The 16,634-nt window shown below is 39.7% G+C and overlaps 2 protein-coding genes across 7 annotated transcripts in view; both read right to left on the reverse strand.

Moving 5' to 3' along the window:
* LOC120574884 (fas-binding factor 1 homolog) overlaps positions 1-826 on the reverse strand; it is a 12,439-nt gene extending 11,613 nt beyond the window's left edge. For all 5 annotated transcript variants that reach the window (XM_039825380.1, XM_039825382.1, XM_039825379.1 and 2 more), the window contains exons 1-2: positions 266-826; positions 55-85 (exon numbers count right to left, since the gene is read on the reverse strand). In XM_039825380.1, the coding sequence (XP_039681314.1) occupies positions 55-85; positions 266-268 (34 nt within the window). In that variant the 5' untranslated portion in view covers positions 269-826. The remainder of the gene's footprint in view (positions 1-54; positions 86-265) is intronic.
* Positions 1-15,281, reverse strand: part of LOC120574885 (cytoglobin-1-like) — an 18,261-nt gene extending 2,980 nt beyond the window's left edge. Inside the window, exons 1-4 of one of the 2 annotated variants that reach the window (XR_005641918.1) lie at positions 15,140-15,281; positions 14,895-15,037; positions 9,672-9,903; positions 8,304-8,733 (exon numbers count right to left, since the gene is read on the reverse strand). Coding sequence is in view for 1 of the 2 variants with exons in the window: in XM_039825384.1 (XP_039681318.1) it covers positions 8,569-8,733; positions 9,672-9,903; positions 14,895-15,037 (540 nt within the window). In the remaining variant the exon portion in view is untranslated. Of the gene's footprint in view, positions 1-7,934; positions 8,734-9,671; positions 9,904-14,894; positions 15,038-15,139 lie in introns of those variants that run through there. The other variant, XM_039825384.1, reaches the window with a different exon arrangement.
* Positions 15,282-16,634: the final 1,353 nt, after the last annotated feature.

Raw genomic sequence — 16,634 nt, forward strand, 5'->3', positions numbered from 1 at the left:
TCTAGTAAGTGAAACTACAGGGTGCAGCATTTAAATAACACGTGAGGAACTTACTTTTGGATGGTTTGCTCTTCAACTTTGTAGCCTGTAAATGACAGTGAAATATATAATGAGTTATTTTACAGCTGGATTAGATTAACCTAGTGTAACTAGCTAACTATTGGGTCTACAGCAAAGAGTTAATCAATTGTAAACATGCAAAGTGATTTAATCCAGTTAACCCATATATCGTGATAAAGTTGATACTGGAACCAGTTTGACTCACCATGTTGAATCTCTCCTGGTAGCGTTCAATTGAGTGTAGCTAGCTACCTAGCTAACCTGATTTAGCAAGCTAAATCTGATTAGGCGTCTCCTGTCTCCATTGGTAACCTGTCTTGTTAGCTAGCTACATCGATGAGCGTTCAATAAAAAACACACACGCTTGTAGTTAACGTTAGTTAATATGGTTACACGTCGTATTGGTTCATGCTTGAAGTTAGTCGTTTAGCATTTTAAAGTTGCCCCTTTTACTTACAGTAACGTTAACGTTAAGTTACGACGCCGTTAAGTTAACATTGAAACGAACCTGGAGGAACACCGTTGCTACACATTGACAAGGCTGCTCGTTAGCTAGCCATATTGCAAACCTACGCTAATTCAGTCTTCTAACACTAACCGTATGCTTATCATTACAAAGTTATAGATTTGTGCTGTACACACAGCAAAAGGAAAATCACAAGGGTCATGTTTGAGGGATTACTACACTGCAGCAGTAACGTACCACAGAGCCATACCATACTAACCGGCGCGAGACACACGCTTCCTGTTTACAGTCCGCAGTGTATTGTGGGTGGAATAGTTTTAGCGTACCCTTTAAGGCAGGGGTCAGCACCCTTTACTATGAAAATAGGCAGCCATGGCACCCCCCCTCACACACACACACACACACACACACAGTCTAGGTAACACAGTCTATTCAAGTCTAAATTATCCTATCAACATTAGGCCTACTCATATGTCTAAATGAGCGTTCATTAGTGCTGTTTGGCTTTTGACCGTTTGATAGCTAACGTTACATTTCTTAACGTAGGGCCTACATTTGCTCTGCTTTTTCAAATTTCTCTTTCTCTCATCCCCAGCCAGATGATTTTCAGCATTTGCATGACATGATTTTCAATATTACTAGGTTTTGGATTTGTAATTCATAGTCTATGGAAACTCACTGTTGAGGTCCGGCAAATTTTAGAGGATAGCCTAAGGCGCCGGACTTTAGACATACATTTTAGTTGACTAAAATGTTATAAAGCCTAAATGGAGAACGTAATAATCACTTTAGGCCTTCAATAATGATAGTCTAAATGAAAACGAAATAGCCTTCATTTCCATATAGAACTTTTTGTCAAAGCCACAGGGAGCCACAGGGAGCCACAGGACATTCATGGGCTAAAGAGCCACATGCACAGACAGGAGCCACCGGTTGCAGACCCCTGCTTTAAGGAAATATGTTTCAGAAAATGTGTTTGTTTTAGGATTGTTTTGGACTTGCTTTGACATCTTTAAACGTACAATGTGTAACTTTCTGCCACTAGGGGTCTCTCAACCAAAACAATGGACGGTAAAACTGGACTTTTGATGACGTTGGGAAGTTGCGTGGAATTATGGGAGTTTTAAGTGTTAAACACCTTCGCTGCCAGTTAGAATGCATCAGTTCACGGACGAGTTTACCCGTTCAAGTTTATTCACGTTACGTTTATTCATTCTAATAAAATAGCTGCAGTTTCCCCAACATAATTACGTTTTTCTTGATTAGATTTTTATTTGTAGCTGACCAGTTAGCTCGTGAGCCAGCAAGCTAACAGTAGCCAGCAGCTAGCTAAAACACAAAATATTTCACATATCAGTGTCACCTTTTGGATCGTTTCAACACCGGGGCGGACGGGGTGTGTTGTAACGCTAGCTAGCTACTAAACGAGGCTGAGAGACGGGTGTGGGTGGGGATTGTCGGGGGAATCTCCGCGACAGCGAGCCAGGACGTTCGATGCAGAGGCAGACAGACCGGGGTGTGCTTGCTGGCTAAATTAGCATTAGATTAATCGTCTATCTATACAGTTAACGTTGCTAGTGAAGTTATTCGTGGGTTAGCCCAGTCCTGTTAACTGTGGTCGAAACAGTCATACTAAAGCGTGTTGAATGATGTTGTAACCTCATATGTTACCCACAAAGCATTAGCATCAATGTTAGCTACTTGTCGATATTGAACTTTCAAAATAAATAAGGTATCTGTTGTATTACTGTGATAAAAAGTGGGATGTAATTAATCACAAAATGAGGCTTTATGGCCAAAAAAAAGCAGTATTACGGTTACAAGTATTTTTTTTTCTGTGACATTGTATGATTTACAATTACTCCTGAACGTATCATCTTGGTGCCAGTGTTCTGACGGAAGTTAGAGTAACTGGAGGGTGAAAGGTTATATGACGCCACTGACGGGCGATTAAAGGAAACGTGCCGTGTCTGAAAATAAAATAACAGATTTCTCTGGGTTTGACATTTGGTGGAAACATTTGGGATAGTGTAAGAACACAACTCATAAAAATATATAACATAGGTATGGTCATTTTAGACATTTTAAAGCAGAAATGTTACATATTGTACCTTTAACCTTAATCTACCAAACGGTTTTACCACCAGGTGGCGCCAGAGCTTAAAATAATTAGTCAGAGCAAATCAGTTACAACAAAACTGAAGAGCTGAATAATTTATCTTATGAAGCCTATGTTTAATTCAGTGAGGTCTAGGCCTGATGTTGCACTCTTAATCAGCAGATCACCAGTAAGCCCATTGCTCAAAGTTAGGTTTACACAATTCCTCATGAGTCTTCAGCCTTTTTCAGGCATGTCAGAGTTGGGATTAGACATGCATGCCAGCATCATTGATCATTCTGTCAAAACAGAGATTTGTTCCATTAACACAGTGAACAAGTAGACAACCTCTGTTTAAAATGTCTTGCCAGGCATGCAAGAATATATTGATTTATTTTGTAGATAACTGATGATGGAGGGTTTGTTCATGCTCTAGGCCTATATCAATATTAAAGCTGTTTTTTTCAGAGTGCATTGAATACCTTAAAGCATGAAATTGACCCTTTTACTTGATCAAAGCAGAAATAACGGAAAAATAATAATTGTGTTTTAAGAGATGACAATTGATTGTGAAGCAAAGTGTGCAGGCAAAATGAATGTATACTTTGAAGGAGAACACTATTTACTGTAATGTCAGCCTACATATCATATGCAATGTCAAAAAAATGGTTTTACTCTTTGGAGGCAAAAGACATAGCTTACAGCACAGGATGATAATAAAGCTGTATGCAACCAAATATGAATTGTCAAGAAATGAAACTGGCCATTTCAAACTCAGATGAATGAAGTGGACAAAAATGTTATTATTAGAAGATGTATGCCTTTGACATAAATCATCAGCAAATTCAGCACAGTTATTCTTTGTGCATGCGAGAGACAATCTTCATTGGCATTCAGAAGTACACAACGGCACATAGATGCCATTCCATTGCTTTATGTAAGCCTTGGGATTCTCCCGTGAGAACATAAACCTTTAAGGGATTAACAGAATGGACGTACCTGCCATTTACAATACAACACATGACTTTAGCCCCTTTTTCTGAAGAAATTAGGTCACTTATGAGATCTTAAGAGAAGGTAATATTTAACATGCATACAGTCAAAGCTTATCCTCTCCTCATACATACATTTAAAACAGTTCATTACATTTTTATTTTTTTTAAAACAAGCAAAACATGAAATCAAACAAAATGATTACTGCTTGATTTTATGCAGAGGCACATAACATGTTTTGTCACTTTGTACCCTGATCATATAACCAACTTTGAAGTGACATTATTGTAAATTCAGTTTTTCATGACGAATAAGCAGCATATGTCAGGCTTCATTTTCCAAACTGGAGTTCACTCAGTTGCTGTGTCCTGTTCCAGTGATGAGAGCATCTGTAGGACAGATAGGATGATCAAAACAGGCTTCATTGTTTTTATTTCAAAATCCTGGTGGGAGTCTTGGCGTGAGCTGTGTGTGCAGATAAATCTGACCAATGAGAGAAAACAACAAACTACATTAGGCTATAGGAAACCTGTCCTGTAGTATCCAGGGAAATAAGGCCACTGATAACAAACAGCACAACAAATCAGGGTTGATAGCTTTCAAAGTTGTAAAGTAAATACACATTTGATTTCTGGTTCATTCTAGGGGTTACATATTAACAAATGACAGAGGTCACCTGATGCTCACCAGTCTTGAGATGATGGCCTATCATGTCTGCAGGGGAGGGGGAGCACAAGGGATGTAGGAAAATAAGCATTCATCAAAGAATGAATCACCCTGAATACACTTCCTCCATAAAAATGATTCAGGTAGCCAGTGAAAGATGACAAATTAAAGTCCTGTGAGCTACACGAAACATCCAGTAGATAGGCTACAATGTTCAAATAGTTTATTACTTCATATTAAGATCTTTTAGCTGCATTAAGCATTTTGTTGTAGGGAGGTAATGTATTTATAATAGCCCTCCGAAGAGATGATGGATTGTTGCTCTGCCTCTGAATCATTTAGCGTTAGCAGTGTAGCCGTGAATACTTAAACGCTCAATGTGGGGCAGGCATCTTAGCTCTTTATGCATCTGTGCCTTTGTAACATGCACCGCTGCTCCACTTTCTCCCCTTGTCTGGAGCACTTTCTGTAAAGCTCCCCTCACGCCACGCACGCACGCACGCACGCACGCACACACACACACACACACACACACACACACACACACACATGTTTTCCTGTCTCTCTGTCACACACTGAGATTCTCAGTTTATATGCACAATTTTATTTTGAATTTACAACTTAATCAAATAACATTTTATTACAAAACTTTAGCATTAGCCCAATTATTTTGCTAAAATACTGACAAAAATACTGACAAAAATACTCAAAAAGACTCAAATGAGTTGTGTTCAAAGTGAAGTGCAATGTTTATATTCTTAAAGCAGTATTCCACTGATTTTACACATGACTTTCAGTTTATACACATCATCAGGAGAACCACTCAGCCAATGAAAACAGTTGTATAATCTGAGTCAGAGAAAATTATATGGTTATCTCACCTCAGCCCAATATCCCAAAGAATTATAGTAAATCAACGGGGCGCCCCGGGAGCGTCCCGTTAAGGCTGAGTCCTTACCGCAGCATCTCTCTCCCTTGCCTTTCCTGTCTGTCTCTATCACTATATAATAAAACAAAAGCAGAAATGCTAACAAAAAATAATCCCTAAAAAAACAAACAGAATTACATCAACGTTGCCTCACAATCTACGTCCAATCCCAGTGTTCAGTGTTATTAATGTAGGATGTGTGCCCCTAAAACAGTAATTGAACGTCTTGGGGTTTTGTCTGGTGATGGGTTTATCTCAGCATTGGGCTCCAAGCAGTAAGGCTTTATTTTAAAGATCCACCAATTCCTAAAAAATCCTGAGTAAGTCTTCTGGAAATAACTATAAAAAAAATAGGATGTAAATAGTCCCAAGGCTCTGATAGTGTTGTTTAAGTTGAATAAATTGTCTAAAGCAGGTGTTACTTGCCAATGGTATTTCCTTCAAATGCTCCATTCAACGCTTAATGCTCCATTCAAAACCAAGTCTGTGTCACTTGATTATTAATTTTAACTTTATTCTTCATATAACTTAAACTGTACATGTTCAGCTGACCATCTTTGCATTGATTAAAATATTCTATAGGTAACTAGCAATTCACTGCAGTTAATTAACTGAAAGTTCTTTGTTTTCATTTTTTAGGAAACTATAGGAAACTCTGAGACCTAAGAAAAAAAAGTGTCACTAAAATGCCTGTTTTACAAACTGGAGTTTTGAGGATATGGGTGCTACCAGACAGGGGACACTAATGAAACAGGCTATCAAGTTGCATCAATAGATGAACAGAATTGTAAGTGCCAGAATGTTTGGACCAACATAAGGCACTAAATGTCAGGATACGGCCTCTGCTGCTTGGAAGTGTAATACTAAAATCACTGGAGTATCCCATTAAGGCCCCTGTAGCCGTATAGTACAGTTCCTCAGTCGGTTTTCATTGACTTGATTGTTTGTGTGTCTTTACCTTGTGATGCTCACTGTTGTCATTTGTGGGTTTCTGCTGCTCCATTGCTCTTCATGTATGGCACGTCTTTCTCAATGGGCTCTTTCTGCCTGTGATACAGAACATAATACTCAATATTAAATCCTCTATATTAATCATCCAAGTGTCTTCTTGAACACAATTATCTAGAAACAGTTATAGTTTACAGCCCAATTATATGGCTTGCTGTTTCTTAGCTCATAATTGTGCAAGCTAGCTGTTGCCATGCTCCATGGTGCTGCTGAAGCATCCTGGTATTGTTTGCCATTGCTGTGTGAGTGGTTGAGCATGGCCGGGGGGGCTGAGGAGATTGCACTTTGAGTCAATTAGCAGCCATGAACTCAAGAGCTCTGATGCTTTCCCTTGAATTCATCTCTCCATTAAAAAAAACCCTGGAATACACTGTTGTCATGTATGGAGCCACTTACTCCGCACACTGTTGCTCAAGGCAAACCCTAAAATAATCACTGGAGGGATTTCAAATCAATAATGCAGATAAGTCTCTCCCTCACTCGCCCACACATAAACACACATGAACTTTCAGTGTTTGTGTGTGTTCATATTTGTTGTATGGATGAAAGTATTTGATGTGTATTTATTTTATGAAGTATTTAATGCTTTTTGTCTTTTCTTTGTCAGGCACTGGAAAACAAGGAGTCTCTTATTTCTGTTTTCTAATGACCACTATTCTTTAGTGCCTGCCTGCTAAAAACCACAAGAGCTCACAATCAGTACTTACGGTTTGATTTTGCTGGAGAATCTCTGCCTCAGGATGAGAGCGATGGTGGTCAGGACCACCATCGTGGTACACATGGTCCTACCTCCAAGGATCTCCTGCCTTGGAACAGATGGTGGTTTAGAGCACTGAGACTTCTCCTCCCATTGAAAGGTTTCAATAGTAAAAGGCAGTTTGTGGTGTGACAATCTGACAATTCCATTCCTCTTGGCTCTCCCTCATGATTGGGGAGATTAGCCCAGAGGATTAGCTAGGATCAAGGCAGGAATAGGAGGTAAACAGAGCAGGCTGTGTGTTTCTATTCCGAAAACAACCCACCTCATCACCATTCCGTCAACACAGCAGGCCACATTAACTACATTGATATTGTCTTTTTTTTTTTGTTAAGAATGGGCAGCATTTTTAAGAGGGCCTGCTTAAATTGGCTGGCACTTTACAACATGGGTTTACAGAAAGGATTGACAGATACCAATCACATTACCTTATCTGGATAAAACTAATTCACCGTTGGCCGAGTGCAGTGTTCCTAAAATATATAATGAAAAGAGAGATAGTGGGATGAATGGGGATATAAATAGGGACTTTTAGCAGCTTATACTTAGCACTGCTGACTCAGCAGAGAATAAAGGAGCAGTAGGCCTAGCAGCCTGGTATCACCAAATGGCGTATAAATAACATAGTTTCTAAGTCATTTCGCTTACTACCACTATGCATTTTACATCATTTAGTCGAGTGCCATTTAGTCTCTCTTCTGACTCTTATTGTGACGAAGTATAAAGAGTGACGAAAGTGAATGAATTAAATTACAAAGAAAAAAGCTTAAAATGCACTGACATGACACGCAAAATGTCCTTAAAAGTAACATACTTTTTATATGCCTATCCATGAGATCACGTTGGGCCAAGCAACAGAAAAGAAAAGGTCTAATTATGTCACCACATGTGAGTAGACATGCAGGGGAACCGGATTAGAGCAGATTCAAAGGGATTAAACATTGTAGGAGTCACAGGGTCACAGTTATTTTTTGTGTGTTTTTATTTCAAAATTGTGTTAAATACAAAGGTGAGTCATGATGAAAAAAAATTTACAATCATCACAATTAACTGTTAAAAATGTAAAAATGTCTTCTTAATATCTCTAGTGAACAGCGCCAAGTGGGCACAGACACACCACATGATATTTAGAAAGAACAGTATTTACATGGCAGTTTTTTAGATATACACATTCGGTAGAAGGCACATCCAAGTCAAATGTGACCTCTTGTCCACTGTTGGGTTTAAGTTGGCATTTTCTTCATCTTTGCTCTCTCCTTTTAAAAATGTGGTCTTTTACAAGAGTATAAAAACAAGGAGAGAGGTTTAACTTTTTACTCTCTCTCACACACACACACACACACACACACACACACACACACACACACACACACACACACACACACACACGTTATTAGCCATAAAAAGAGCCCAATACCTGTTCTTATTTAAAGTGTATTATGTCCCATAGCCTACAATTAGATTACATTAAACTGTATTCCCCAAATACATTGCTTCCCTTCAAAGATCAGTACAGTAAAATTCCCCCTCTCTTATGAAGCCACACAGAAGTATCTGGGAGTTCACGGTCCAATAAACCCATACTAAAAGCTTCACCCGGTTGAGGAAGAGAGCTTAGTCCAGCCCACTTCCTCATAGATGGCTGTGATGCTGAAGTAGACCGTAGCCAAGAGTTTGGTCCACGCGGCGGCCACCTCTGGTGTCACAACCTCTGAAAACTCTTCTCCTAGGACCTCCAGTATCACGCCACTCAGGATCTGGGCAAGACACAACCAAACACAGTACCTAAGACACCTTGAGGTTCCATTAAAGGAAATGTTTGACACTTTGGGAAATATGCTGCAGAAAGTTACATGAGAAAATTGATACCACTCTGGAAACAGAGGGAAACAGCTGACATGGCTCTGTACAAACATTAAAATTGAGAATCATTATTCCATTACAGGTGCTATAGGTAGGATTGGGAAGATCCAGGACTTAGCCCAAAAATTTGAACATCAACAACTTCTCAGTCCCACCCCCTTTCTGCTAAAGCCCAAAAACGGTCTCCTAAGCCCCTCCCCCCACAAGGGACGATGAATGCATGTGCATGAGCAGTGATTGACATACAGTTAGACCCCCTGGCCATGATAGGTGCACCTGAACAGGGAGCTGTGGATTTTTGCAAATTGCACTACAGGCTGTAGGCCTAGGTGGTGCCAGATTATTTTTTATTTTTATTACCTGCTTCATGTAGTTCTACTCGAACATAGGGTCAGTTTCAGCTAGTATGACAGAAAGTTAGTTGTATAAGTCTTACCTACTGCAACTTTAATGTTATGGGTCAAAACATAAGGTTATGTGACATGATTTCTTGTCTGACCTGTATTTCCCTCTTTCCCTTCCACCTCTGATGCACCCAGTCTTCCTCCCTGTTTTACTGGATTGTCTGGGTCCAGTCAATGACAAAGATGGCGGCAAGTTGTGAACCCAAATCCTTGGATCTAGAGGTCCTTTGTGATTTCCTCTGGGTCACATCAAAGAACGTACTTCTGCAGTTTATGTTTCAGAGTCTACTTTCTGCCCTCTAGTGGTCAAACATACCTTTATGCAGCTTTAACTGTTTTATTCTTCCTCTTATTTTACTAACCTTCAAAATTATTGTGTGTGTGTGTGTGTTTGTTTCACTTCTTTTTATTATTTACAGACACTTTACCTTAAAGTACACAGGCTCCACCTTGTGTCGCAGTGCGTGGGCCTTGCCCACCACTCTCAGCACTGAGGCCATCTTGTCTGAGTTGTCCAGGCTCTCCACCAGTGTATTCAGGGAATTCATGATTCTGTGAGCATGCTTCCTAAGCTGGGCACTCCTCTCCAGCTCCTCTGGGTCCTCGATGTTCTTGAACTGGCTGAAGTACTGCTTGGCTGAGGGAAAGTTCACAAACAGCCTGCGAAAGGAAGGAGAGTCAAAGTAAATGAGAGATATATGTATGAGCAGCTGCTGGGAAGCTCCGCTAATCTCATCACCCTTCAGCCTGCATCAGCTGGATCCTGCAAACCCACGTTCATTTTTCTTTTGAGCTGGCAAGATACCGGATTAAATATCAGTACTGACATGAGAGCGCTGCATATTTTCCTTACATGTTTGTATGTTCAAATTGTACTGCGTGGTATGTTTTCCACATATACAGTATGAAAATAATTTTCTTTGAAGTGTAAACCAGTAGTAAGAGCTACTCTGCTGCACTCTGCTGATATGTTCTCTTTTTGTTACCTTCATTATTACTTTTTTCTACAGGGGATTATATAATAATAATAATAATAATAATAATAATAATAATAATAATAATAATAATAATAATATATGCATAGGGCAAAAATAAGTTCACATACTTCCTGTAGTTACTCTTTTAAATTATTTAACGTTTCACAATATAAAAATAAATCTTGCAGTTAAAATGAATAAATAATTAATAAATTGTGCGTAACAGATGTTTCTCCTGAAGGTTGATCTAGCTCTGATAGTGTCTTTGGGAGGAAGGTCCAAACCTTGGATTCCTGACGACTCTGCGCTCTAATTTAATACTGGATTATATAATTGGTTCTTCTCTGTAAAACCAGTGTGATAGTTAACTCATTAAATTATGGTTTTAAAGAAGCATATCATTTTTAGTTAATTACATGCCAATAGTTATTTGTTGTTACGTTATTTATCACTACCTGAGTTGAGAAACTCATGGTGTAAAGCATACCTTGAATGAGAAATCTGGCCTGTGGATCTTCCTTGTTACTGTGTGGTTCCCCTTGTGAACCTGTTGGCTCAAGTTCTGCACTGTGGTTCCTGCCATGCCTAAAAAAAAGAAATCCTGCCCGATTTTAATTTCTAACAAAAGGTTAAATGTGCTAATTAGAAAGGGGAAAAAAAAAAAAAAAAAAAAAAAAAAAAAAAAAAGGTGGTTTTTTTTTTTTTGTTATTATTACTGCAAAGACAGCTAACATTTCATGTTTCATTTGGCATAAACATAATATTATTTCTGTTCAAGTTCCAGGTTTGATATTTCTTCGCACAGCCTGCTCTTTCTGACAACAAATAGTCAGTTCAAAGACTTTTATTTTTATTTGATCCTTGTTTGACCCTCAGAGGTCTCATAGAGAATTAGAAAAGAGAAACCTTAAAACACCCCCCTCCCACAGTCTGGGAAGAGGGCCAATGCATCTGGTTGCTGGCTATCTAAACCTGACGTCCCATCTCCCACTGCCTCTGCCACAACTGAGGAAGCAAATATTTCTCTGTTAGATCTGAAGCATATGGCTGGATAGAGTTTCAGTCTGAGAAGGGAGGAGATGGAAGGTGGTGTTCTAATCTCTCGCCCTGGGTGGAGTGCCTTGGCAAAGTGCTGGAGCCAAGAATTCTTAGTTTCAATGCAAACTAATGAGGAGCCCCGGTGTTTAATCTTTCTCTCCTGTAATTGCATGACCTGTGGTTGCATATAAATAGCCTCATTAGTATATTATATGGTCTCTTAATCCTTCCTTATCTATTCTTCAGAACTAAGTGAAGAGCTGAATATAGATTAAGTTTCGAATTTCAGAGACAGCGTCATAATTTGCCACTTTAGATGTCTTACCCGAAAGACCTTTAGTTTTAAGGATTCTAGTTGACGCTAAAGTTCAGTGGAGTGACACCGATCTGCCCTTACTGCTAATAGGAAAATGTACCACGGCCATGTTTATTGATCCATCCTCATTCCACAAATTCCTGAAGGCTGCAGGGTCTTTGCGAAGGAATGTAGCGGAAGAAAATAAATTAAGTTAAGTTAATTCAGTTTCAACATGTTTATCTTAGAAAGAAGAGGAGCGGGATACTGATTTGTAAAAGTGCTGCAGCTAAATCCTAACAGTCAGTAATCTGTAAAAAACAAAACCCCCCCAAAAACCCCAAAACAACAACCATTATCTTACTGATGGTTACAAGTAGGCTATATGCACCCTGCATTGCTACTAACCTCCCTATCAACTTTCACCTCCTGCAATCATAAAGGATTATAAAGAAATGCTGTGGCATGCAATGAATCACGACACACATGAAAGACTGTCAAAGGAGAGTTTCCGTCAGGGCAATTTCTGTGTAAACATTAAAGAGCGATAACAACAGTGGCTATTACAACCGGGCAGTGGTGGAAGAAGTATTTAGATAATTACCAATACAACACTGTAAAGGTACTCTGTTACAAGTAAAATATTCTTAAAGTATTACAATTAATCAACTGTCAATCAACTAAGTGTTTCATCAGCTAATCATTTTAACTGTACTTGTAGGCCTGTATATTGTCGGGTTAGTTTAATTTAAAATAAAACCTTGTATTTCATAAACTACATGTGTTTTGTGTTAAAAAAATCTTAACTTAGAGTAGAGTAACGAGTAACTAAAACTTTATTTAATGTATTTAATGATTAATGTAGTGGAGTAAAATGTACAATATTTCTCTCTGAAATGTAGCAGAGTAGAAGTAAAGTGGCATGAAAAAAAAAGACTCAAGTAAAGTACAAAGTACCTCAAATTTGTACTTAAGTGCAGTACTTGAGTAAATGTACTAAGTTACATTCCACCATTGCAACCGTGCCTCAAACAGGATTGCATGCCCGCCATAACATGTTGAATTGACTGATGAAAAATATTAAGCAACACATGTAGTGACAGGCATTAACTCTCCTGTTATTCTTGGGGTCAATTTGACCCCATTCAATATTTATCCATCCATCCATCCATCTTCGTCCGCTTATCCGGTGTCGGGTCGCGGGGGGAGCAGCTCCAGCAGGGGACCCCAAACTTCCCTTTCCTGAGCCACATTAACCGGCTCTGACTGGGGAATCCCGAGGCGTTCCCAGGCCAGGTTGGATATATAATCCATCCACCTAGTCCTGGGTCTTCCCCGAGGCCTCCTCCCAGCTGGACGTGCCTGGAACACCTCCCTAGGGAGGCGCCCAGGGGGTATCCTTACCAGATGCCCAATCCACCTCAACTGGCTCCTTTCAACGCAAAGGAGCAGCGGCTCTACTCCGAGCTCCTCACGGATGACTGAGCTTCTCACCCTATCTCTAAGGGAGACACCAGCCACCCTCCTGAGGAAACACATTTCGGCCGCTTGTACCCTGAATCTCGTTTTTTCAGTCATGACCCAGCCTTCATGACCATAGGTGAGGGTTTTTCAATGTTTAACATCTCTAAAAAAGTGCTTGACATCATTGTTTTTGCTTCATATTGAATGACTTTTCCTAATTTAATAGGGACAACTGGGTAAACATAAAATTAACATGATTTTCAATGTCCTGTATGCATTTTGTACGCATCGGTGTTCCTTGGGGTCAATTTGACCCCAGGCTGTTTTAGCTGTATAAAAATAGGAGATATGAACATTTTACATTTTTGTTTTGACTGATATTGAGGTCACTTTTACATGCAGGTTGTTGCAATTTCACAATCTTCAATTCCCCTTCCCCCACCCCACACTCTCTGTGAGGGAGGTAAAATATTGTTCCCGCACACTGAGGGAGGAAAAATATGGTTCCCGCACTCTGAGAGAGGGAAAATATGGTTCTCGCAGGGGTGGTTTGTATCACATGATACACAGGGCAGGGGCAAACTATAAATATAATATTTTGTATAAATACAATATATAAAACCTCACACGCAGGCACCACAGCCTTCTAAACCATTTCTATTGGTGCTCAATGTTCTCTCTCTGTACGCTCACTCTCATTTGAAAATGGCCTGCAATAAAAGGTTTTCTGTCAGCAAAGTTTTGTCACAGCTCTTTGACACTGAAAGTGAAATAGAGGAGAATGTGTCCGAGACTGAGGATAATGTTGAGGAGGACCCTGATTATGAGGCATCCTCCTCTGAATAAAATGAGACTCTTGCGGTTGACCTTTCTGTTGTCTCTCAACCACCACCAGACACGTTACCTTCCAAAAATGGAAAATTATTATGGTCCCTCTCCCCACTTGAACGACAGGGTAGACTTAGTGCTGCTAATGTGATAAAAATGATTCCAGGCCCCACCAGTTATGCTGTCAGCCATGTCCAAGATATAAAATCAGCATTTGAGCTTACATATTACTATTCTTTATAACAGAAATAGTTTTTCTTTCCAAATGTTGTAAATAACAAAAAGCTTTATTAAAACCTTAAAACACAAGAACATCTTTCTTTTCAATTTAAGTTGAATTGGGGAGATTTTGTAGTGATTTTCATGTTTTAATAGTCTTGTGATAGGTATTCTTGATGTATGGGGGTTAAAGATCGGACTGCTGCTGCGGATTAGGGTAAGGGCCCCTCTATAGCCTACAGGCATTCAAAACATGACCTGCTCTAGGGGAGGGAGCCCTTTGAGTGCCAAAGGTGTCTGACTGATGGATAATAATGTTTATCCTTTGCCTCTACTATTTGAATAGGATTAAGAAAAAGAGGGAGAGGTGAGAATACCGCATGCAAAAACATGACTGACTGAGTTCCTTTGGACAGACACGAAACTTGTGGAGTCAAGATCATTTGAATTTAGCAACTGCATTCTGAGGGAGGACAATCACAGTCTGGGTTTAAGATGATTGAGATAGATGTATTTTTTAGTTTTCTGTGGCAGAAAAACATCCGTAGCCCTTGTGGCTCCAGCAGAAGCAGTTATATCACTGAGGGAGGGGGGAAGAGACAAAATTCTAATTTGACCTTATCAGTGGTGAACTGATTCAAGTTGCAGAAATGAGGAGAAAATGTATGAAAAGTCCAGGAGTTGGATGGTATGCATACAGTTTTGTGTGACATGCAACTGCTGATCAGTCTTCTCCCTTCTTATTCTTATTATATCCTAACTCTGCGCTCAACCTGCTTTAAAAGATTTCAAATATAAAACCGGAGAGGACAACTACAAAAAAGAAATACCTGAGTAGAATGGCCACCCCAACGTCTTCACAGTTCTGGTAGACTTTTGCCCAGGACTCCTGGATCATCACCCTCTCCTTGTCCGTCAGTGGGCTTGGTCGCTCCAGGTGGTCCTCCTCTCCCTCTGCCTGCATCCTCTCCATCTGGGAACACAATTGTGCAGAGCTGAGCACATGCAGAAGGCAGGGCTGATTAGAGTAATACCCCCCCCCTTCCTTCCCTCAAAATAAACACTATATTTTTACCTTTTTTCTTGTTTGTGTCTCTTTCTTGGTGAGAGAGGAAGAAAATCTGTGTCCCTTCCCACCTTTTTTTTCCCGGGTGACAATCTTTGCTCTCTCCACCTTTGAATCTCTGCTGAGTGAGAGTGTGAGTGAAGAACAGGCTGAAAAAAACACAAGAAAACACACCCAGCAAACGAGGAGGAGCCTCTGTACTCTCTCTTTTACACTCTCCCACCCTCCCTCTCTCTCTATCTATCTCTCTCTTTCTTTCTCCCTCCACCCTCCCTCACCTTTGTAGGTGGTGTTTGATGAAAACATAATGAGATAGGAAACAAATCCTTAATAAGAGAGTCAGATATGTAATGCATGCACCATAGATGCAATGTAAGATTAGGATGTTAAAATAAGATAAAGGCGCACCTTTTACCTCCATTGTCAGCATTCCAGACTATCCAGGAGATTAACCTGTAATATTGAATTTCTCACAAAACCCTGTCGAAATAAATGTAGGAACACAAAATTAAACAGCATGACGTCCATCAGAAATAGGGCAGGTGTCTATTCATTTTGGTTTGTTCTGTGCTTCTGACAAGATACAGATTATATGAGTGTGTTTTCATGTCCATTTTTCACTACTTCACCCCTTTCATTATATGCACACACCAAGAGAGCAACATAGGTTTTGCAATTTTCCACCTTTGTTGTGGCAGGGGTTATCAGTGGGAAGTCATATCTCGCTGGTGTTGTCACAGCTGAAAACTTGAGAATGTTCTTATTCAGGTTTCATGGTGGGCAGGGTGAACAGGGCCAATTAGCCAGGCATCTGTGAGTTTACTGTCAAAGGAGCTCAAACATGGGGAGCAGTAGCCTAAAGATATCAGATAGTGTAACAAAAAGCTGTGATTAGGGTGATATTTACTGCCTGACTGGGGAGGTACAATGTACAGTAGGTGCCATCAACATACGGACCCAGGTTAAACATTGACTAAGTCCTTGAGAGAATAACATTTAGAATCAAGTTGGTGATAAAAACTGTGCTTAATTTCTGGGATCGCTGTGTTTCAAATATCTCAGAAGTATCTATTACAAGCAGATGTATCACCTTCCCTAACAGCAGAGTTACATTATACCAGCTAATCACATTGTGAAAATTCTAACATTGGTTAAAGGTGAATATTATTCAAGTCCATCTCATGCACTCCAAAACGAACAAGATCAGAGTTCATGTATTAAGCTTCTCACTGCACAGGTGTATTACCCAACTGGCTGGTCTCGGATCAGGTATTTATGGTTAGATTAGGTTGTTGTGGATCAGACAAACAAGGAGACTTGGTCAGTGATTGTAGATCAGCATGCTCTGCTCATACTGGTTTATATTTCTTCAGAGGAACTTAGATAGATTTTGTAATGCTTTGTAATCATTTCCATTGTCTGCACCCACACCCACACCCAATTATGACTAGTTCATATGAATAATGTTATACCTTTAACCCACTCTTCTTAGAAAAAACAAAGA

The sequence above is a fragment of the Perca fluviatilis genome, chromosome 15 (genome assembly GCF_010015445.1).
Source record: "Perca fluviatilis chromosome 15, GENO_Pfluv_1.0, whole genome shotgun sequence".
NCBI lineage: Eukaryota > Metazoa > Chordata > Actinopteri > Perciformes > Percidae > Perca > Perca fluviatilis.